Source organism: Alosa pseudoharengus, unplaced genomic scaffold, assembly GCF_046254945.1.
Source record: "Alosa pseudoharengus isolate Yale_2024_CS ecotype anadromous, Long Island Sound unplaced genomic scaffold, YU_APseudo_1.1 YU_APseudo_1.1_scf_8, whole genome shotgun sequence".
Taxonomy (NCBI): domain Eukaryota; kingdom Metazoa; phylum Chordata; class Actinopteri; order Clupeiformes; family Clupeidae; genus Alosa; species Alosa pseudoharengus.
In genome coordinates this window covers 22,232,749-22,256,411 of record NW_027468870.1, presented here as the reverse complement: position 1 = coordinate 22,256,411, position 23,663 = coordinate 22,232,749, and the positions used below count along the sequence as shown (strand labels likewise).

Below are 23,663 nucleotides of genomic sequence, written 5' to 3'. Positions count from 1 at the left end.
TACATTTTATCCATTTTCCCCCTCCGGTTAGTAATAGTTTTGCACAGGAAATGCCACGTGTACCATCTGCGCATGCTTCAAGGGGGTTGACGTTTCCTGGTAGTGTGATTTCGACTTCCTGTGGAAGAGGCAAAGAAACTCACGGCTGTCTTCTTGACAGGGCCTGAACCCTAGTAAGACAGGGAACGGCCTCAGTCATGGTCCTTTGGTAGATTGTTGACAACTTAGCGAAATAACGCTCAGAATCACTGAGGGAAAACTCTGTATCAGGTTAACTGTCTACCCCCGCTGGGAATTCGTTTTACCTGGTTTCTTGCTAACCAGGTAACCTCGTAACGTTGCGTTACTTTGATAGGATAGTTAGCCATTCACTACGAAGAACCTCTACAATTTGATCCCTGTGTCTATTCCAAGATGTCAAACGCTGGTTTCAGTTCTCAAAATGGGGCAGGAGGACAGGCTTACGTAAATGGTAAGTGAATTGAAGAGTTGCATAATTTCTAAGATTTTCTCAAGTTCAAGCTTATTAGCTCCGCAGCTAGCTAGCGGTATGTTATCAATAATCGGGGTGGGTTAACGTAACCCGTTTAGCTTGCTATTGGCTAGCTAGTTAGCCTTTCGATAACGTTAGCATAAACTTTTCTCAGGATGTTGTGGATCCAGCCATTTAAGTTGGCTGGCGTAGTGTTTCTCTAATCAATAACGTTAGCTAGATAGCTATGTGTAACAGACACGGCTAGCATATAGACGTAAATTGAGTGATTTTGTAGTGGGATAGCCACTGATAGTAATACGTATTTAACACTGAACATATGAACTGTTGAAAGCTGTTACCGCTAGCTTGCTAGTTGGTTGATTTGCGTAAAGCCAATCAACTCGGGAGCAACGAATTGGCTTTACCTTTTTCATTATTTATATCTAGATCACCTAGGTCGCGACTTTGAAGCATTTCAGTTAATAGTGGTGAGTCCAATGCACCTGTTGTTGATATACGACACAGTGATTGGGTCCGGTTATAGTCCCTAAGCCGTGAACGATTGTTCGCTCGCTAGCTTTCTAGCTAGTTCTAGCCAACGTTGGCGTTAACGTTACCTATTTCACAGAATTGGAATTACAAAAGTTTGTATTAACAACTTGCTAATTAAGCTAGATAGCTAGCGCTAGCCAATTAGCCTCTACAGCTAGTATTTGGCGTAATAAAGATAACCAGGTGTGCTTTATAATATTAGCATAGTTGGTCGACCACTGGTTTACGAGGCCTGGTGCTTCGAAAGTTTCGTCTTGAGTTGTCCTGGGGAGCGCTAGCCAAGCTACCTACCCAACTTCGGGGTCCCTGATTACGTTGGTGCTCTTTTGCTTATATTGTCACAATAGCAATGTTGTTTTTTGTTATCGAAAAGCCTTTCAACATTTGACATTCTACACCATTTGGCTTTCGTTTTCCTTAGGTAACGTTATCTATATGATTTCCATTACTTCTGAGCGATGCGGCAAACAGTTTCACTTATTTGGGGGTTGTATGTAGTAGTTTCACATATGCTAATGTACGGTAGTCTCATACAGCACCTGCAACGACTCGTGCTTTTAATTGCTTATTTGAAATAGTCTAGATGAAGACCTATTGAGCAATCTCATCAGTGGAAGATCCAGATTTCACTCTACAATACCTTGCCTTGACGCTTTTGGCGCTCTTCGGCAGTGTACATGTGGCACATTTGAGTGATCCAGCTGTTTTGAAATCTTTCCAAAGGTTAGGCAGCGTTGATCTTTCACTGCTCATTTCTCTTTTCCCTGTGATCAGAATGCTGTGTTGTTGAGCCCTCTCGGTATGTCCTATCCAAGTTTCTGTCGTTGTAAACTGTGTAAATTTGTGTTTATTGTGCATGCCATGACTTGTGTTATGACTACAGATAATGTGTCTCTCTCTCATCAAGAGGTGGGAATTGTCCAGGTTTTTTGATAGCTATGTAAGTGGTTGTAGATTTTCTACTGCATGGTCATTGGGTCATCTTGTCTGACCATTGCTGAGTGTCTTGCAGAACTTATCTTTTTCTCCTGTTATCTCTCCCTCTTGGACCTTCTCCCTGTGAATTACAATCTTGGTGTTTATAATTGACCTTTGAATTCAGAAACGGTTAGGGATATGTCAGATATGTTCGCAATCAATTGGGGAAGTAATCTATAGAGAGAGAGAGTATTTGTGAGTTAGCCTAATTTGAAGTAGGTAATTTCTTAAAGCTTTTTTTGACAAGGCAGTTTTTAGCGTTAAATTTTCTTTGTGTCTTTTCTTTCAGTCTCCTGTTCAAGTCTCCACAAAATTGTCGTGAACGACAGGGATTAAGTTGGGAACACAGTGTGTCGTGTCATTGGAAAAAAGAGCAGACAGAGTTCCAAGCAAAGTACTCTGCTGTAGCCTAGACTCTTCAATCTAGTCTGTTAGTCTGTAACAAAGCCATGGTGTCTCTCAGTAATGTTGGTTGACCTTGGTGTCAGTATGTTCAGGTTGGAGGTTCTTGGTCAGGACTCGGTGGGTATATTGAAGTGTCAGTATGTTCAGGTTGGAGGTTCTTGGTCAGGACTGGGTGGGTATATTGAATGAGCTGGAGCTTAGTCCTGGAGATTTTTCCTCAGCCCGGAAGTGCAGGGATTACACTGTTTGGCAGAGAGAGAGAGAGTCGTCTGCTAATCTTGCTATACCCCCTGCCCGAGCTCTTCTCTTTAGCCGAGTGTATCAGTGAACATAAGGACACTTTAAGTCAATTACTGCAACAGTAGAATGTAGACTTAACAGATCACCTATATTTAGACAGACTGTAGTGGTATGGTTCTGTGTGCAGAAAAGCATTCTATTTGTGGTCTCTTGTGCTGTTGAGAAGTATTTAATTTCCTTTAATTAAGACTTGGCCCACTGGAACGTTAACCTATCTGATTGGTGAGGCAGGTGATGTCACACTGATTACTGTTACCTGCTTAGTACTCTGGGTAACTTGCTGTGAATGTTCATGTGACACCAGTGTTTCCCATACATTGACTTATTTGTGGCGGCCCACCACAATATCAACACTGACCACCACACAATGATTTAAATTGGATGTAATTCTTTCAATGTAGAGCTATGTGCACCTTTGCACAGCCTCTCCTTGTCTCTCAACAAACCTACATGCACGTTTAAAGAAAACTTTAACAATCTTGCAATTGTTGGCATGAAAGTCGACTGGCTAAATTGTGCTTAAATCTGCATCATAACCACAGTGGGCTAATTTGTTAAAAACGGTTGCATTCAAGGTAATTCTGCAAACCTACCACCACAAATAGAATTAAATTCTGTGGGAAACACTGGACACACTGTGATATTGCTCATTCTTGACATTTGTTGAATAACGATAGTAAATGGCGGACGTGACACCTGATGAGTGTATTTATCATCTATACAGTCTCTGGTGTCAACATTAAAAAATAGTTTTTTTGTCCTTGTCCGATGACTGTTCAGATTTTAATTAAGCTAAAAGTGCACGTTAGTTTTGATCTTTGACTGTTTTGATTTTAACAAAGCTAAAGAAAAAAGGCAAGTTTAGTTTTGATCTTTACCTTGTCTTTCTTTCCTTTCTTTTTAGGCCCCTCACAAAGCCCTTTTCCAATGCAGCAAGTGAGCCAAGGTTATAGCACACCTGGTCAGCTCGGCTATCATAATCCAGTGCCTGCAAAGGCCCCCATGCCGCCGGGGCCTGGACTCTACAACGCTGTCCCTCCAGTCAGCTCCTATCAGAGTGGCCCCGGGCCCCACATGCCAGTCAGGCCGCAGATGGGAGGCCCGCCACCCATGCCCCTTGGTCCGATGCCCCCCGCTTCTCAGAACTCTGTGCCGCTCCCCACGGCATCAACAAACAACTACTACCCCAACGCTCAGAACCCCTCACCGTCCAGCTGGAACTACGGTGTGCGCCCTCCCATGGGCGTGGCGGGAACGCCGCCTCCGCAGCCAGGGAACCACGTGACGTCGACGTCATCGTCTCCCAGCCCAGTGCCGAACCTGCCCCCCTCTCAGGGGTTCAGTGCAGGACCCCCGCCAGGGCCCACTCTCACTCCCGACGCCTCGAGGCCCCCTGGACCCCCACTGCCTCCCGCCTCACTCAACAGCTGGGCCCCACCAGGTAAGGAGCCAAGCGGAGCTGGCAGATCATGCACCTCGCTGTGTGTGTGTGTGTGTTTCTGTCTGTCTGTCTGTCTGTCTGTCTGACTGTCAGTCTGATGGGACATTAGCATTATTATCCTTTGCTCATGCAGATTAACTTGTAATACCTGGTTGAACTTTATTGCTTTGCTGTAGTCTGAACTGAGAGTGCTGTCTTTGCTTACATCATACATTATCACTATATGAGGGATTCAGAACCCAGTTAAGTTAAAACTAGCAAGTCAGTAAGTGTGAGCGCGTTGCTTCATATATTAGTTTCTGGAGTCTGAAACATATCTTTGTAATTTACTTTAGATATCCGCACACTGCCTTGTATGCTCTCAGTTTAGTGGTAGGTTACAAGGTTTCAACCACTCAGGTCTTCGTCAGGTAACTTCACCTGAGTGGTCGAAACGTTGTAACCTACCATTAAACTGGGAGCATACAAGGCAGTGTACGGATATCTTTTCTTTTTTCTACGTATTTGCTAGTATCCAGCACCTGTCAAATTTTTATAATGCGTACATTTCTATACTACGATTTGTAATTTTCTTTCTTTTTGTGTGCTTGCTTACTAGTAGAATAGATCGCAGTCACAAAAGACAGGGAAGCATTTGAGACCAGTACATTCCTGGAGTGCTGATGGTAACGTAATACCACAGGGGTCTCCTGTTGCAACTTTGAGGTCATACATTTGTTCGGTTGACCACTTTTATCAGGATCACGTATCAGTGGAAAGTAAATCTGTGCACCTGAACTCCCATCTTAAATTAAGACTACATTAATGATGGCTTACTGCTTAGAATCATTGAAAATGCATGTGTAGAGGTGAAAAGAACAGTGTGTTTTTCGGTGAATGCGTAGTTTAACTGACTTATCTGGTCACTATACCCAGCCTGCCATAACCAGAGTCCTGAGGGTTTTATTTTAACTTTATGCTCATATGGATATCCCATGAGAAGTGAAATCGGAGAAAATCAACAGGGACCCACTAGATAAACTTATCAGTACATCTCTGGCAGAGCCTATATCTTTAGGGGCTCTCATGTGAACTGATCACTGGAGCAGGCTCCTTTCCCCCTCATTCGTTTCACTGCTTGACATTACCACTTACTGAGTCAGCAACGTTAGCACCTTAGCGCTGCCGGCTATAAGGTTACTTGTGGCGGAGGGTAGGCCTAGCTTATCTCCTGGTTGTTTTTCAAAAAGGGAGAAACTGAGAAGATGTATTCAGATGTGGTAAACTACAATTTCATCTCTGCTTAAAAACTGAGAAGGCACACTGAAGAATTGAAAACTTAAAACTTGAATGCAACTTCAACTAGTGTCTGTAGAGTCTGAACAGTTGTTGAGGAAGAGCAGGATGAACAACAGCAGGCAGTTTAATTAGAGCCTAGGACTCAAAATTGAAAGCAGAATGAGCTGTTGTTACAAGATCCTTTAGTGTAAACAGTGTAAGACAAATGTGAGATGTCTCAAAAAAACATGATAAACGTGACATAAAGTTAATTTGACAAATGCTGTGGGACAAATGATAATCTTAAACAAAGTTAGGGCATAGTTGTGAAATATATGTGGAAAGTTAAACCATTGCACATAAAGGTGAATAGAGTCTACTAATAACACTGCAAAGTCTCAGGCACCACTGTTTAATAAATGCTTCAGATGTTAAACCACCAACAGACCAGTGTTTTGATCTGAGGTGCACTCTATGGACATAAAGCAGTGTAATCTGCAATGCATTATCTGGACCAAGACCACATAATGCTTTGTGGAAGAGCATTCAAATCTTGAAATTAATTTTGAAATGTATTCAGGAGCGTTATTAGGGGATGGACAGGGGGGACGTTTCCCCTTGAACTTTCAAAACGGTGGTTTGCCCCCCCCTTCTGGTGGTAGCTTGCGAATCACTGAAGAAAGATGGATATGATGAACATTCTGAAAACGAAATGAACTACAGTCGCACAGTGCACACCGACAGAAGGAGAATGCCTCATCATAGCCAACGTGTTGAGCGCAGTGATTCTATGCTTTTGTGAGAAAGCACGCCATTTATGAAGGCAAGAATTTCCAGACCTTTACAAAGTATTACCGCTGTGTAAGTCATCATTAATAATACTAACACCAAACACACCTGGCTCTTACCCACTCAACCACACAGTTTGAGAGCCACTACCTCCAAGCACTGTCGGCTAATGCACTAAGCTGGAAATCTGGTCGGATGGGCCTACATCTTGTTTTTTTTTAACACTGATTTCCACACAAAATGTAATTTCTGTTGATAAAAACATAGCAAAATGTTTTTATGGGTAACCTATGGCCATGTCAATTTCCCTTGTGAGTTAAATGTTTTCATGCAGATGTCTGGATAATAAGTGAGGTAACAGATCATGCATGCATGTTTTAGGCATAGTATAGGTCCTATTCTCTGACTAAAATTGTGCAGAAACTGCACATTTACTTAACATTAATTATGGAAGAAAAAGATGTATTCACCATGAGTGCCAAGAGAATTGACCTAGTATGTTCAGGTCATGTAATTTTTATCATATGTCACTGTTTGTTCAGATAATAGAACTGGTTATTGTAGAAAGCAATTTGTGACCACTTTAAAGCTAGACTCGCCTGCATATCTTCCCAATTCATGATGAATGATTTATACAAACTCTCACTACCCTAATCATCACCTCACACATACCACCAGTGCATAGCACTCTCCAGGATACATCTGTTGGATCAACAGTTTTGTCTAACAGCTAAATAATTTGCCGAACCTGCATGTATTTTAACGGTGTGGTAACACAAACAAGGGGGGGGGGGATTTGGTACCAGAATTGTAGCCATGTTAAACTTGACTATGAAAGATGATTGATGATTGTCACACCTCCTTTTTTAGGGTCTGTTCCACCTCTGCCTATGAACGCAATGACCCCACAGACATACCAGCCGGGGAGGCCAGCGTACGGGCCCCCTCCCACAGCGGGACCCCCGCCAGCCATGAGACCAACTCCGCCTCCCACCGGACCCCCCCTCGGCACAGCCACCCCTCCCCCACCCATGGCCCCCCAACATGAAGGTAGGACCCTAACAGAGCTCCCACAATGCTCTCTAGCATCTCATCAGATACACCTTCAATGTCTGTGGCCAGTTTCCTGAACATGGATTAAGCCTTAAGTCCTAGACTAAAAAGCCTCGGACGAGGCTTAATCGATGTACGTGAAACCGGCTTCACAATGTCTGAATATTGCTGTGTGTGAGATGTTTGTGTTTGACGTTGATGCACAAGTACACACTGACCGGCTTAAAACGCCGCTTTTCCTCTCGCCATGGCAGCTGGTCCGAGTGGAAGTGTTTCTAGTAACGCATCAGCGTTCAATGATGTGGAGAACATGGACTGGGATGTTAATCAGTCAGGTGTGACTCAGTGGATGGATAGTGGTGCTGTCTTAGTGCTCGTTCAGTCACTAGAGGTCTTGTGATAGTTGTTGTTGTTGTCCTAGTCAGTGGCGTACTGGTATTTCCTCAGTATCTCCTGCATGTCATCATCTTCTTGGTTCCATTCCTCTTCGTCTTTGGCTCCTCACATTCTCGTGTCGTCATGGCAGTCTGTCGTCTGTTGAACACTGTTTTCCTCTCTGTAGATCTCCATAGATTGTTCATTGGTCCATTTAGTATTCTGTAGTTTCATTGACTTTAAGTGTGTGTTTTTAATGGTACTTCTCTGTTATGTCTGTGCTTCATGGCGTCTCTCTGTCCTGGCAGGAATGAGACAAACTCACGCGCCAACCAACTCTCAAGCTCCCAACAGCTTTGAGGCCGGCGACCGAACCATCCGTGAGTTAAATCATGATGATTATCTGTTTTCCTTTTCTGCCTGTTATGTCTTCATCTGTTGTCAGTTGGAAGGCTGATTTATGATGAAGATAACCTTTTGACCACTTGTCTGTCTGTTGCAGCGGACCCCCCCTCATCTCAGCCAGGGCCAGGGCCAGCAGGGAGGCCAATGGGTCTTGCCTACCCTTCCCTGCCCCCGGGGTACCAGAACATGGCCCAGCCTCCAAACGCACCCCCTATGCACCCAACACAGCCTTACAGCTCTGGTCCGGCGGCATACCAACAGGTAACACAGACAGACAGACAGACCGACAGACCGACCGACCGAGACAGACAGAGAGACGGACAGAGACGGACAGAATCAGTTGAATTAGGCACTGACCTGTTTTTTTCTTTTGTTGTTGTTTTTGTTGTTGCTAGACGTCGATGGGCCCTGCCCAGCTGAGTCCCTCAATGGCTGCGATGAGCCTGCAGTCTCAGACCCCAGACGCTCTGCGCGTGGTCAACCTCTTGCAGGAGCGGAACCTCCTCCCCCCCACTGCCATCGAGGCCCCCACGCCCTGCCTGCCACAGGACCTGCAGAAGGTCAACTGCAGTCCAGAGTGAGTGCACGGCCATGCTAGCCAGCCACCTGTATGCCAGCTGTATGCCAGCTGTACCAGCTTTGTGCCAGTCTAGAGACCAGTTGGTTTGTGTTGTGGTAGCTGATGGATAATGGGAGCTGTAAATCAGTAATAGAAACAGGCTGTACATCAGAAAATTGAAATGAGCGTTGTACAGTAAAGTGACTGGCCAGCATTAAGAACCAGCACCAGGATGATTTTGTGATTATCATGTCCAGAAGTGACTGAATTTGCTGTGAGAATTCTCAAAAATTGTCATTGTTGCAGTATTATTATTATGACCGCTAATGTGGTCAATTGCAACCCTAAATTTGCATGAAATTGTATGAATTTGAGAAATTGCAAGAATGCAAAAGCCAGGAGGGACTGATTTAAATAATGAAGATCATCCTGTACTGCAGTGTATAGCATTTTTTGTGCACCTTGTAGATTCTATAAAAGCGCCCACCAATGCTGCTTCTACCAGTCTAGTCCTGTGCTGTTAGACCTGCAGCAGCTCTGAGTAAGAGCTGTCAGAACCTGTTTTCATTCATCTAGTGTGTCTGATGAACACTGAGAGAGGCATTGTTCTGGAAATGTCTATCAGTCTTTCAGCCTGTCCTGTCAGATTACCCTCATCACAAAGGGAATGTCTGAAGTGACTGCTTTATAAAAGAGATTACATCTGAACTGGGCTTGTGTCTCTTTGTATTAAACGCAAGCATAATTAAGGACATGGCCAGACTAGCTTTGAAACAATGTAGCTGTTTAACAGTAGCAGCTGTATTAAGCACAATTCAGTTATTCATTTATAATTGTTTGGGCTCTGTGTCGTTGCAAATGAGAAGCTTTCCTAAAGATCCAGAGTGATGTATGTATATTTTTGTCCCTCTCCTCTTGCCGTCCCTTGTGCAGGGTGTTCCGCAGCACTCTCACCAGCATCCCCCAGACGCAGGCCTTGCTTAACAAAGCCAAGCTGCCCCTCGGCTTGCTGCTCCACCCTTTCAAAGATCTCTCGGTAAGACGCCTGATTCTACACACACTCTTTTGTTCACCCGTACTTACTAGGGATGAGCTGATCCGATACTCAGGATCGGTATCGGTCCAATATTGGCCAAGATTACTGGATTGGATATGGGAAAATAAAAATAAAAAATTACAAATCCGATCCATCCTTCATCCTCTTCTTAGGATTTGCTGGGATCATTGCTGAACCGTCTTAGTATTAAGACATTTTGGTGTGAAAACTAGTGACCTAAACTACATGACGGGCATACAATAACCTTACAAAAACATTCAAATGAATTTTTGAGTATGACTCGGGTTGGCTAACACTAAATTAATTGCCTCAAAAAGTGGTGTACTCTTGTTTTGAAAGCCCACATTTTAGATCCTCTTGTGGGGTTCAAGCTAAGGACAGGAGGCCCTTTTCTTCCTGTGGTTTTGTTTGTGCGTGTGTGGTGATGTGCTCTCCTTGTTTGGGACTCTGCAGCAGCTTCCCGTGGTGACCTCCAGCACGATCGTCAGGTGTCGCTCCTGCAGAACCTACATCAACCCCTTTGTCTCATTTCTGGACCAGAGAAGATGGAAGTGCAACCTCTGCTACAGAGTCAATGACGGTCAGTGATGACATGGAATTAAATTACATAAAGTGTGAGCTGTTGAGAGTTCAATGTGACCCATAGTTTAGTGGCTTCGAGTGTTGGCCTGAGTGTTAACCACAAGGCACGCTGTTCCTCCTTCCAGTCCCAGAGGAATTCATGTACAACCCCGTCAGCAGATGCTACGGAGAGCCCCATAAAAGACCCGAGGTCCAGAACGCCACCATTGAGTTTATCGCTCCCTCTGAATACATGGTAATGTTCCATCGCCACACTGGTTCTGTCTCCTAACAATGCAGCGATGTGTTTTAATAGATCATGTGTTCTGTTTGTGAGTGCGTATCCGTGTGTATGAATGCTTGCATGTGTGTGTCTCTGTATGTGATATTCTGAGTGCTCTCTCATCTCAACTTTTATGGTCTTGTCTTGTCCACAGCTGCGACCACCCCAGCCAGCTGTTTATCTGTTTGTCCTCGATGTTTCCCACAATGCCGTGCAGACTGGATACATCGATGTTGTCTGTCAGTCGCTTCTCGAGAACCTCAACTCGTAAGTCAAGCTAATTATGTCAAATTATTGGATGCAGCATCCCTCTTAAAACTCAATGCATTTTGAAGGCAGCCCATCTTTTAAGCTACCACAAAAACAGTTAAAGAAGCACTATGCAGGTCTGGTTATTCCTTTGCTGTTTCTGGGTTTTCGCCGGATTTGGGCTCGCATTTTTCACTACACAGCTCCCCCTGCAGCTTCGGAATAGGCGACAAATCAGGCGACATTCGAAGGCCGATCTAGATATCTTAATACACAACGAGAACCTGGATTCAGAACGTAAACAAACATGGTTGGTAGCAAGTGACTGCTTCGCTATCAAGAAACCAAGCTAAACACATACAGGGCTCACAATAAAACGGTCGAGCAAACACATTGTTCAAGAGACTATCAAGCCATTACAAAGACGAAGTTTACCCAAGGGCAGGCTACTTACAATTTCAACAGCAAGAAAGCCAAGTCGGCGTCCGTTTTGCTGTCTTCAGAGTCTCTCACTTGATGCCATTCCTCAAAAACTCGCCCCATCACTCGTGTCTGGTCTCTTTTTTTTTTTTTTTTTGTCAAACTCCCTTTTCTTCTGTTCCTCCGACAGTCGCTTCTTGGGTTTCTTATTTGTCGATTGATCCATGATGAATGCAACAATTGCCTTGCAACTGGCTGTTTATCTAGCCGGTCCCATGTTTGGGGGTGTTTCTGCCGTAAAGCATTTTCGAAACTACAATCTGACTACATTTTCAAAGCGATTGGATACTTCCGCTGAGTCACATCCGGTTTTACCCGGACCGGGTCCAGAAAGTTGCATATTCGTTTTTTCCGTGGAGAAGCCAAACGACCCAGAAAGAGTTGTAGAACCATCAGAAAGACTCTCAACCTGCATAATTAAAGTCATTTTTGCTAAAATTGTTGCATAGTGCTTCTTTAAGAGACCTGACACCACCGGTTTGCTATGTTTGGTATGTGATACGTAATAAGTGCTTTACTGATAAAGGTCTTGTTATTTCAGGCTTCCTGGGGATACTAGGACGAAGATTGGTTTCATAACCTTTGACAGTACGATCCACTTCTACAACCTCCAGGAAGGGCTCTCTCAGCCTCAGATGCTTATTGTGTCTGATATAGAAGGTATGTAAGGCTGGCAAGCTCCCAACAGGCACACAGCTTTACAGCAAACGCAAGGGCAGCAATAATGTATTTATTAACAGCAAAGTATAAAAGAAATGCACATACGTACCTATTCAGTTTGAGTGGCAGATTTGGGGTGCGTGATTTATTTTGCAAAAGTGTCTTTTCAAACAAACAGAAAAAGCATCTGTAATCTGATATTGTGGTTTTGTGCTTGTGGTTAGTTTGGCTAAATGGGGTCCGACAAGTTGGTTGCTGACTCATGCTAGTGTTTGCACAGAGATCCTCCAAGCCTAGAGCTGACTAGCCGGATCTAGAATCCAAAGGTTCTTAAGTCAGCTTTTCTTTAAACTGTCATCATGTGTGCCAACTTCCTTTTTCTTTTTCTTTTTAGTACGTCATTGCTTCTTTTTCTTAAGCTTTCGTCACAAAACGTTTTTTGTTTTGTGAGATGTGTTTGGTCAACTTTTGACCAGTTTCCAAGAAATTATTGCCTCCGACACAGATAAAAAAAATATGACCGTGGAGAGTGAGGACAGATTTGTGTGTTTGATATGAAGATTCATGTTCTTTTTTGTGTTCTTTGTAGATATATTTTTACCTACACCAGACAGCCTTTTAGTAAACTTCAATGAATGCAAAGAGGTAAGTTTGCTTTTGGGTTCTTTGCTTTGTGCTTTGCCATTTTATTTGGTGTTTTCTGCTAGTTGTACTCAATATAGTTCATATATAACGTGCTGTGTGGGTATTGTGTATGTGTGTGTATAGTTCATATATAACGTGGTGTGTGGGTATTGTGTATGTGTGTATAGTTCATAAATAACGTGGTGTGTGTGTATTGTGTGTATAGTTCATAAATAACGTGGTGTGTGTGTATTGTGTGAATAGTTCATATATAACGTGGTGTGTGTGTATTGTGTGTATAGTTCATGTATAACGTGGTGTGTGGGTATTGTGTGTGTGTATTGGCAGCTGGTCCAGGACCTGCTGAAGAGTTTACCACAGATGTTCAGTAAGACGATGGAGACCCAGTCTGCCCTGGGCCCATCCCTGCAGGCCGCCTTCAAGCTGCTCTCGCCCACCGGGGGCCGTGTGTCCGTCTTCCAGACCCAGCTGCCCACTCTGGGCGTCGGGGCACTCAAGTCCAGAGAGGACCCTAACCAGAGGGCATCTGCCAAGGTGAGGGCCAGTCCGAGCCATCAGAATGGGCACTACACTCTGGCATCGAAGCATTGATTTTCAGATTCAATTTTATAGTTGCATCTCAATTTATTTTCGCATATTATAAAAAAAAGAGCAAAAATCAAAGGTCTTGCCCTCCTCTTGATCTGCAGTAGCTTAATAAGCCGTTAGAATGGGCATTACACTCTTGGCATCGAAGCACTGAGATTCCACAAAATCCTGCGCAATGCACCTTGACCTTGACTTTGACCTTGGCATTGTAGTGGTGGTGCTGGTGAAAAACTCTAACGCTGATGCAGCGCTGATGTCTGTCTGTTGTGTTGTCTAATGGTTTCTGTTGTGTTGTCTAATGGTTTCTGTTGTGTTGTCTAATGGTTTGTTTCCCCTCTCGTGCTCTGGTCCCTAGGACATCCCGCATCTCTCACCTGCGACCGACTTCTACAAGAAGCTGGCTCTGGACTGTTCAGGACAGCAGGTGGCCGTGGATTTGTTTATGCTGAGTTCACAGTACTGTGACCTGGCCTCTCTGGGTAAGAAAAGCAAAAAAAAAAGTATGCGTTGGTTAATAAGCAGTAAACGAGAAAGACGTGTATGGCTTTTATCCCAGACTTCCAGCGTGATTCCCTTGCATTTATTTCTGGGCTCGAGCAGTTAGCCATTACTAGATACTATTGTTTGTATGCTGTTCCATAGAACTTTTGTTATTTGGGAAACGTTTAAATGGCGAGGAGTGGATGACTTGGTTGGCGTGAACCTATTTGTCAGGGCGCTGACGTCCTCCTCCCTGTCCTCCCTCCGTACAGGCTGCATATCCAGGTACTCAGCAGGAAGTGTGCACTATTACCCCTCCTACCACAACCAGCACAACCCTGCCCAGACCGAGCGCTTCCAGAAAGACCTCAAGAGATACCTGACCCGCAAGATTGGCTTTGAGGCCGTGATGAGGATACGATGCACTAAAGGTGAAGTCTCCATGGTCTCCTTGTTCAGAAATTGCTGATCGCACGTCAACCTTTCTTCCCCTGTAAATTTGTTGTCATTTAGTCACATTCCCCTCAAGATATTTTGTGTTTCTCTCCAATGGGAACACTAATGTTGTGATCTGAAGCGTGTCTGCGGTCAGTTCAGCGATTGGTGGAAACCTAATTCTCTCGTTTGGCATCCTCAGGCCTCTCCATACACACTTTCCACGGGAACTTCTTTGTGCGCTCGACGGACTTGCTCTCGCTGCCCAACGTGAACCCGGATGCCGGTTTCGCCGTGCAGATGTCCATCGAGGAGAACCTGGTGGACATGCAGGTTGTCTCCTTCCAGGCTGCGTTGCTCTACACGTCCAGCAAAGGTATCAATGACATTCATGAGCCAGCAATGGCTGTTGCAATGACACGTCAATATTCAGAAATCTGGTTTTCTATTTTCGGCCGAAGCTGCATTGTTTCTGCATTTTAATATGATGGTAAACAGTGGCTTCTGCATCCTAAGCCATATAAAAGTAAAGTTAGATTTTTTCTTTCAGTCAAACATTATATAGAATATCCATATGGACTGCAGAATTGTCAACATTTCGAAAGAAGTAGAAGTTGAAGAATATTCTAGTTAGCCTGCTGAGACTGCGTTAAGTTGTTATGTAAACAGAATGCACGGAAGATAAAAACTGGACGGAGGTAGGGTTTCAGGAATAAGGTGGATAGTCCACTCTTCACCAGTACCACAGCAGGATGGCCTCTGCTGCCTCTCAGCTGGAGTGTCACTCTAGACTAGAGACTGTGGTCAGTGGTGACCTCAGAAGGCATGGTTGGAATTTTTTAACTCCAGTTAACCAACGGTAGTGTGCTACTATTTTTAGGGATCAGTTTACTAAGTTGTTTGAATTTGTAGGAACATCTAGTTATACAGCTTTCTTGTGATCAGTCTGCTCTTTGTGTTGATCAGTGTGTAAATAATGATGGACTTTTGTTTTTTTGAAATCAAGCCAAACGTCCTTCGTCAGAGTTTGTGTAGTAAACAGAAAATTGGTCAGGACCGCTAGGAATTGACCATAGTTTGTTAAATCTCTAAAATCCTGTTCACACCTTGTTGGCACTCAATCTGCATTCGAGATCCGGTACCTTAAAGGTGATCTCTCAATTTACTTCAATTACAATTTACATGCATATGCACCAATGGCTCATATGTAAACCACACACTAAAAACGTACTTTCTTAAATTAATATAGCTTATTGTGTCTTATTGCTTAATATCAAAGTTATTACACACCTTGGGACAATATAGTAGATTTAAGCAATAAGCCCCGAGAGGCCGTAAGTGACACTGATTCTACAACAGCTAAACGGCGTTGTTAGGCATGACGTGCTAGCAGAGTGCCTAAAACCCCCCTTAGCTGTTATAGAATCAGTGTAACTTACAGACTCGAGTGGCTTATTGCTTTTCTAAAACTCTTACTATAAATACCTGGCAAAGTTTTATAAAGTAAAGGCACAGCAACTAGAAATGGAACTGATTTATAGTCATATATTTCCGCTAAGAAATATATTTCCTCTATCTGAATGGTTGCCAAGCAACGTCGAGACGCAGCTACTTTAACGTTTTTATCAAGTTATGGTAGTGCAGAAATATAGAATGCAGTCAAGGTGTATGTTTATGCTGGATTTTACCAGGGACTGAGCCTGTGATTCTCCTTACTATGCACAGAGAATCACAGGCTCAGTCCCTGCCTCAGTCATTGCAAGCGCCTCTTGATTGATTAATCACCACTATGTGGATACTGTTTTTAGAATTGATTTAGATTAAGTGTTAGTATAATTTGTATTTTAGTATATTTAGTAGATTCTTTATCTTCTACTGTCCTTATTGCTTAGTTGTGTTTTTTATATTATATACGGTTAATTACTTTTTCTGCTGTTAGTGAATGTGTGTGTATTGTCTGTATGCTACTGAGACCTTGAATTTCCCCTGGGGATCAATAAAGTATCTATCTATCTATCTACAACGGCATTGAACGCCAATCACAATCAAGAACCGGAACTATCAGTTTTAGAATATTAATTAATCACGTCTTGCAGATTGCAGTCAACATGTGATGTTCGGCTAAACACCAAAATGTGCATTTAGAAATGTCACAAGACACTTAAAACCCCCACGTTATGAGGTGTGTACGGAACTGCTTAAAGGTGTGAAATGGCCAAGATCAGATCCTTCCTACCTAAGATGCGTACAGGGTCGAGACATGTCTTCCAGTGACCTCGCTTTGACGATGGACGTGCACTGTCCATCTTTATTTTCAGATGTATTGGTGTAGCCACTATCCTGTGTCAATTTCTCTTGCTGAGGTGTGCATTTGTGTGTTTCTCAGGTGAAAGAAGGATCCGAGTGCACACCATGTGTCTACCCGTGGTCAACTCTCTGTCGGACATCTTTGCTGGAGCAGATGTACAAGCGATCACCGGCCTTCTGGCCAGCATGGGTAAGAATCACTGGATGGACAGAAATTCCATACTGATGTTGCATATACTACAACTCGTGCATTTTTCAGTTTGTCCTCCTGGTTTATGCCATGATAATCAAGCATACTACCAATCATCATCGTAGCTCAGCTGTCCGTATTTTGGGGCAGTCGTGGCCCACTGGTTAGCACTCCGGACCTGTAACCGGAGAGTTGCCGGTTCGAGCCCCGACCAGTGGGAGCGGCTGAAGTGCCCTTGAGCAAGGCACCTAACCCCTTACTGCTCCCCGAGCGCCGCTGTTGTAGCAGGCAGCTCACTGCGCTGGGATTAGTGTGTGCTTCACCTCACTGTGTGTTCATTGTGTGCTGAGTGTGTTTCACTAATTCACGGATTGGGATAAATGCAGAGACCAAATTTCCCTCACGGGATCAAAAGAGTATATATACTTATACTTCACATGCTGGCTAGACTTTTTGCCAGAACCACGCCTTACAGGGAGGCTACACCAGGCACGTAACTGAATGGAGCATCTGCTGCAATAATTAGCTTACACAATTATCAATGCAACTGACTGCACCAGACATGATGGCGATGGCTACATTTGAAAAACAGTCTTCTAAAGCTATTTTTACGCTCTTCGAATCGAATGTTTCAATTACGCACCTGGTGTCTCTGTTAGTCTCAACCTTGTCCTGCCTAGTAGCCACTTACTCCACTTCATATTGAAAGATATCTTCTATAATTAGTTATAATCAGTAGTTTACAGCCTCCAGTCATCTTATTCAGTGCAGTGTGTCCTTAATGGAAAGCCTCATACCAGGTTAGTAATGTTACCGTGGGTGTTTTTCCCCCTCTCTCTTTAGCTGTTGATCGCTCCGTGACGGCCAGCTTGAGTGACGCCCGAGACGCAATGACCAATGCTGTGATTGACTCGTTGGCCTCGTACCGCACCGCTGTGCTGACCATCCAGCAGCCCGGGCTGCTGTCCCCCACCTGCCTGCGTCTCTTCCCCCTCTACATCCTCGCCCTGCTCAAACAGGTAAGTGGACGCCTGTCCAATGCACACCTACACACCTGTCCAGTGCACACCTACACACAGCCAGCTCTGTCTTTCTGTGAATTTTGTTACTCACGTTAATTAATTAAAGGGACCGTGTGGAACGTTTTCAGTTGTTTGTTAACTAAATTAACATTTCCCATTTATGAAATGTGGCCTCATTCATGTTTAATTACCACCACCACCAATTCGAAGCATACCAATTGGCTTAGAAATCGGCATTTACATATACATAGCGTTTGGAAACGCTCCATCTACGTGCGCCGTTTTAAAAATAACGGTGACCAGTTAGGGACATTTGCGAAATACAGCTCCGTCTTTGGCATGCAAAGAAAAACTTTATTTTGGATTCATCTGCTGAATTTCCCTACATTTAGCGATGTAAGTTATGAACCAATTTTCTACAAGCTACATGTATTCCTAACATTCCTACATTGACATTGCATTTTCCAACCAAACAGATGAAGAAAAAGATGATAAAAAAAAAAATGAGCTACGTACAGACGCATTTGATAGACATTCGTAGTGCCCAATAAACGGCTCTGGGCATTCGTAAACCACGTTTCAAATACGAGAAAATAAATGCCTAGTTCCCAGACCCCATCTCAATGAGATGAGGTCTGACTTTAGCCAGGCTAACAAAGTTGCTGAATGTATGTTATTTCAGGTTAGTTTGCAACAATATACAAGTTTAACCAAAGTCCTTAGCTGCTACCTACCTAGCCAGCCAACATCACTAGCCATTCCCATTCACTTTCAGTTTACTGTGCTAACGTTAGCTAACTAGCTCGGTTAACAGGCAAAATTAAATGATTTATGTCCGAAAGTGTGTTTCATTGGCATCATACACAAGCAATGACAAAAGAGAAAAGTTTATGTTTTGACATACAGTACCTATTTCGGAGTTCGGAACTACGGTCATCATCTAGGTAGAATAGATTCGCAACTAGATGAGCTGCGACTAGATATGGTAGCCTAAATGCTTTGCAACAGCTGGCAACGACGTGCACCATTTAGTATTTAATTCACACCGCTGCAACTCTTTCTGTGACTGTTTCGTCTCGACGTGGATCTTTGGTGTAAATTGGGTGTTATGTTTTTGATGTGCGACGGCTACCGTAGTTCTATTAGGTTGCAATATATTCCCTAAACACTAGATGGGAGAAGTTCTTACACATGGGACCTTTAAATAAGATGATTACAGTTAAGATTGTATTTATTTACTTTGGTTAAAGTACAGGTGTCCAGTTCAAGGATATGAGTTGACTGCTGCAAATTTGAATATGACGTCAACTCATTCGAATGCCACTCAGCAACCGTAGGATGCTTGCTGTATATTTATCAGCAAGTTTTTAATTATTAAGTATAAATTCTTCCTGCTGATGAAAACCATGATTTGATCCAAGATGAATACTCTGTACACAGAGGAACTGCAAACTCTGAAACTCTGAAGCTCCCCTTATCTGAACATATGAATTGCACTGAGTTAATGTGCTTCTTGATTTTCTTGTCGGATGTTTCCAGATTGCCTTCCGGACAGGCACCAGTACTCGACTGGACGACCGTGTGTTCGCCATGTGTCAGCTGAAGTACCAGCCACTGGCTTACCTCATGCTCATGATCCACCCAGCACTGTACCGTGTGGATGACCTGACCGACGAGGTAAGGCCAACGAACAGCAAGGAGGATGTGTATAGTGAGTGTACCGCTCCATCTTAATTAACTCACGTGGCCATTCCTTTAACTGGATGGACCACTTTGTTAAAAACCTAAACCTGAATGTGTGTGTGCATAAATCCACATGGTGGTAGTGTTAAAGGAATAAATGCCACATTCACCAATAACAGGTGGAATTCGAGGGAGAGTACAGCTGAGGCAATGGTATCCTTCCAAGATGGGTTTATTTGTGTCCGATTAGATGTTCGTTTGTCGTTATGACTAACTGTGGCCGCCAGCACACACTGCAAAGAAAACACTGTCCACAAATGTAAATATTTTCTTCCTGCGTGGGTTTATCTGCTGGGTTGGTCCAGCTCCAGTTTCAGATGGAAACAGTGTCCCCTTTCAAAACATTTCCGATTTTGACTTGAGATGGTTTATGAAATTTCATCCTGTTCAGAAGGACTCATGTACACAAAGTTTAGTTTGTTTATGGTCTTTGCCGTCTTTTGTTTCTGGTGTCAAGTGCTTCGTAAGGGCACTGCTGTGGAAGTGTCACTGCTGAGCTGTTCTGTTCTACTCTCTGGTCCATAGGGGGCACTGAATGTCAGTGACCACACCATCCCCCAGCCTCGCGTGTTGCAGCTGTCTGTGGAGAAGCTGAGCAGAGAAGGAGCCTTCCTCATGGACACTGGCTCGGTAAACACACGCCTCCCACTCACCCCACTCTCCATATCTGTGAACACTCTTAAAACGAATGTGGTGAAAACAACACATGCGTTATTTTTCACACATCTGTGTCCAGATAGGGACAGCACAAACACATTGCTTTTGTTATTCGTTACACAGTAGGTGTTGAAAATAACACAACTTGCATTGTTTTTAACACATCTCTATGTCCAGATAGGGACAACGCAGTTTGTGGTGTTTCCAACACATTCGTTTTAAGAGTGTAGACAGATGCTATAGGTCTCTTGATCACCTAAAGCTTATCTAGCATGAAGGATATGGTGGAGAGGAATTTTGTCAATTTTGTCAATCTTTTTTCTTTGTCCTAGGTGCTGTATTTATGGGTGGGAAGGAACTGCAATCCTCAGTTCTTAACTCAAGTCCTTGGGGTTCCAAGCTATGCAGCTCTTCCCCAGAACATGGTAAGACAAGGAGGGATTTTGTCCATTGCATTCCAGTAATCTAGTACTACACAATGTCGTCTTTTCACTTAAAGGTTGTATCAGCGATTTCAGTCCCAAAAAAGGCCCAAACATAAAGGATCACATTCATCTAATCTTTCCTAACGATCCGCTAGCTGTCTGCCCCATAAGCAGGCCGTCAAAAAAAAGCGTCTCTGTAGGCAGCCTAGGCTCCGAGATATGCACACAAAAACAATTCCTATCAACAAGGGTTGGCAAACCACTCAAAGGCAAAATAAAGTGTTTCAACCAATAACCAACGAGATGCACGATTAGGAGAGTTTTAATTGCACGGGAGGGAGGGGGAGGGAGTAGCGAGCTAGCTCTCTGTTTTGTTTGAACAACAACAGAAGTGACGTATCCTCGCTATCGCTGATACAACCTTTAATTGTACATTGTCCTTTGGTGACTTGAAAGACGCTCATAAATAACATCTATTATTATATGATTATTAAACTTGTTTAGAAAAGAAATGTCTGTCAGATCACTGAAGGACTGAAAATGATGGTTTCTCTGCATTTCTCTTGGCTATGTTGCGGTTTTGTAGTAAATTAACTGCAAAGTCCCTACCATTACCCTGTACAAGATAATCAAACCCTATGGGCAGTGGGGGCCCATAATAATAAATTAAAGTAAATATTAGTAAATAATTAGATTTACGATTGCTTACAGCTGTACCTGTCAGTGAATCCAACCATGGATATGACTGCATGTTTTATGTACAGTGTCCTTGGGTACCTTGAAAGGCGCTTTTCTAAATAAAATGTATTATTATTACTATTACCTATTTAATATGCAAGTTGCACGCTCCACTACATTGTGATAGTGTTGCAATTAAATGTATATTGCAATGTGATTCTGTTCAGAATGTTAATGTATAGCAAAGGTTTCTGCAGCAATGTCAAGCAGAGGAATCATTTTTATAAAGGTGTTGCATGACTCTGCCGGGATCGTCTGCTGTGGAAAAACATGCTGTTTTCTGTTATCCTCAGACTCAGCTCCCAGAACTGGACACTGCTGAGTCCACAAGGACGAGAGCATTCGTCGGCTGGCTACGGGAACAGAGGCCATTTTATCCCACCTTACATGTCATCAAGTATGTGAAAACTAGGTTTACTACTTGCAGTTAGCTATTACTCAAGAAACAACTTTTCTGTAGAAAACTGCTGCTGCTGTATATTGTTTTGTATTCATTTTTTAATATTTCAAAGACCAAAAAACAAATCGATTAATTGAGAAGACAATGGCCAGATTAATCAACCATGAAAAAGATAAATGTTAGCTGCAGCCCTACTCTTGTGCCCTTAAGTCACCACAATAACTGTTGATATGACATTCATTTTATCTATCTTTTTTTTCTGCTGCAGGGATGATAGCCAGCTGAAGGCTAACTTCATGCAGAGCATGGTTGAGGATCGAACAGAGTCGGCGCTGTCCTATTATGAGTTCCTTCTCCACGTGCAGCAGCAAATCTCCAAATAAGCTGGTGCTGCAGGCGAGAGGGTTGGGAGGGGGTGCGGTGGGGGTCAACGCGAGGAGTATGCAGTTGTTCTGGCAGTATTGATGGGGTGGGGTTGGGGTGGTGTGAGGACAGTGAGAATGTGTCCGACCGTATGACTGGCGTTCAGACTCCGAGCCTGTCGGTACGTTCTGTCGTCCTGTCGGTACGTTCTGAAGGACACCACCACCATTTCTCTCTCTCTCTCTCTCTCTCTCTTTGTGTATCTTCTCATCAGTTCCCCTGGAGACAGACTGGTCCACTTGGCTGCTTATTCTCAAATCAAACTTCTTATTCAACATGTCAATGATGAGGGGCAGATTGTTGATTTCCTAGTAGCATGTGGAAATCATTTGGGGGGTGGGGGGGGATAAAAATAATAATGCATCCATGTAGGTCGATAAATCAAGTATTTGACCTTCTCGGGAGAGACAGTATGGAGACATTCAGATGATGAAGCACAGTTGTACTTGCTAATAATAAAGTAAAGTATGTATCACACTAAAGTCTTTTGAGCTCCTAGCTCAATGTAGAGCTCTACTGAGGGGCACAGTCAGTAATAAAGTAATGCTTTATGGTATGACAGAACGGCATAAATATTCTCTTATTTCGATCACTGCTATTGTCAGTCGAACAAATCCACAGACTTGCAATGACAAAAGAAATGTGGCAGATGGAAGTTAGAAAGAGAGGGGTGGCCTCACTCCTTTTGTAATCTTTTGCTGTGAGTACATTGATCAAGTGGAATGCTGTCTTCACCTTGTGGTTTCTGGCAGTCACTCTGTGAAAAATTTCAAACTTTTCATGTTTTTATTTTATTTCCTTTTCGTTTGTTAATTTATGAGAATCCCATTCTAATTACATCTGTGTTTGCCTTGTATGGGAACTCAGTTTTTTTAGGCTTCTGTTAAAAGGCAAGACATTATGTATATGAAATGTTTTAATATAATAGGATATGGGAAATTTCTTTAACAGACATAACAAAGCCATTTGATCTTTAATCATGCTTTATTAAAAACTTGTATATTGAAAAGTACATTATAATGATAAAGATGGATTTTAGTATGACCTTAAGGTGAATTTATGATAAAAAAATAAACTGGTTGGGCCTTTTATATCTAGTGGTTGTTCTGTCGTAAATGAAGGACTATTTTACTTAATCCATTTCTCTTCTGATAAATGTTGTCTCTGCATACACATTTTGTTCTTTCAAAATGACTTACGTTTTATCTCAAGTTTTAATCAAACAATAGGAGTGTGTATCACAGAAAACATTCAAACTGTGATAAAGAATCCAGTTACATGTAGTGTTTAGTTCTTCTGGTGTGTGAAATTTCATGTTATAATTTAAGTGTTTCTTAATTGTAATGCTGAAGAAATAAGTTATGAATGATGGTGAAGATTGGACTATAGTTTTGATTTGCTTCTTTATGTGTAATAATCAAAATCTACCAAAACCTTTTAACTTCCCAAGATATAACAATGTTTTTCCCATGTAATTTTGATACTGCTTTCCGTCTCAGAGATGATAAAGCTCACTAAATCCTCAGCGCAACAGAGTTTTTTTGTACTTTTTATATCAGATCCCAAGTTGGTTTGTTTCTCTTAAAGGAACTGAATTAATATATCAGTCAATGACTGGCTTGAGGGAGTTTTGTACCTAGCTGACAACTAGTTTTGTAAATGTGTCTTAAAATTAAACCAGAATTCAGTATAAAACTGTAGCAAATTGTGAGACTTATTAAAGTTGCTCTA

The 23,663-nt window shown here is 42.9% G+C and overlaps 1 protein-coding gene across 1 annotated transcript; it reads left to right on the top strand.

The window, feature by feature from the left end:
* The first annotated feature begins 128 nt into the window (after positions 1-128).
* sec24a (SEC24 homolog A, COPII coat complex component) lies at positions 129-23,023 on the top strand. Its single transcript, XM_076273519.1, has 23 exons — positions 129-472; positions 3,615-4,151; positions 7,068-7,247; positions 7,934-8,005; positions 8,128-8,291; positions 8,426-8,607; positions 9,523-9,625; positions 10,100-10,226; positions 10,354-10,463; positions 10,645-10,757; positions 11,761-11,879; positions 12,469-12,524; positions 12,852-13,058; positions 13,468-13,591; positions 13,865-14,023; positions 14,230-14,403; positions 16,414-16,524; positions 17,368-17,543; positions 19,086-19,223; positions 19,815-19,919; positions 20,279-20,371; positions 21,403-21,506; positions 21,778-23,023. The coding sequence occupies exons 1-23, from the start codon at positions 415-417 to the stop codon at positions 21,890-21,892; spliced, it is 3,327 nt and encodes a 1,108-aa protein (XP_076129634.1). The 5' UTR covers positions 129-414; the 3' UTR covers positions 21,893-23,023.
* Positions 23,024-23,663: the final 640 nt, after the last annotated feature.

Excerpts from the sequence above, each read along its gene's own strand:
- sec24a (XM_076273519.1), top strand. The coding sequence starts at position 415 with ATGTCAAACGCTGGTTTCAGTTCTCAAAATGGGGCAGGAGGACAGGCT. Across the intron at positions 10,227-10,353 it reads CTGCTACAGAGTCAATGACG|TCCCAGAGGAATTCATGTAC; the intron begins GTCAGTGATGAC and ends TCCTCCTTCCAG. Across the intron at positions 14,024-14,229 it reads GAGGATACGATGCACTAAAG|GCCTCTCCATACACACTTTC; the intron begins GTGAAGTCTCCA and ends TGGCATCCTCAG.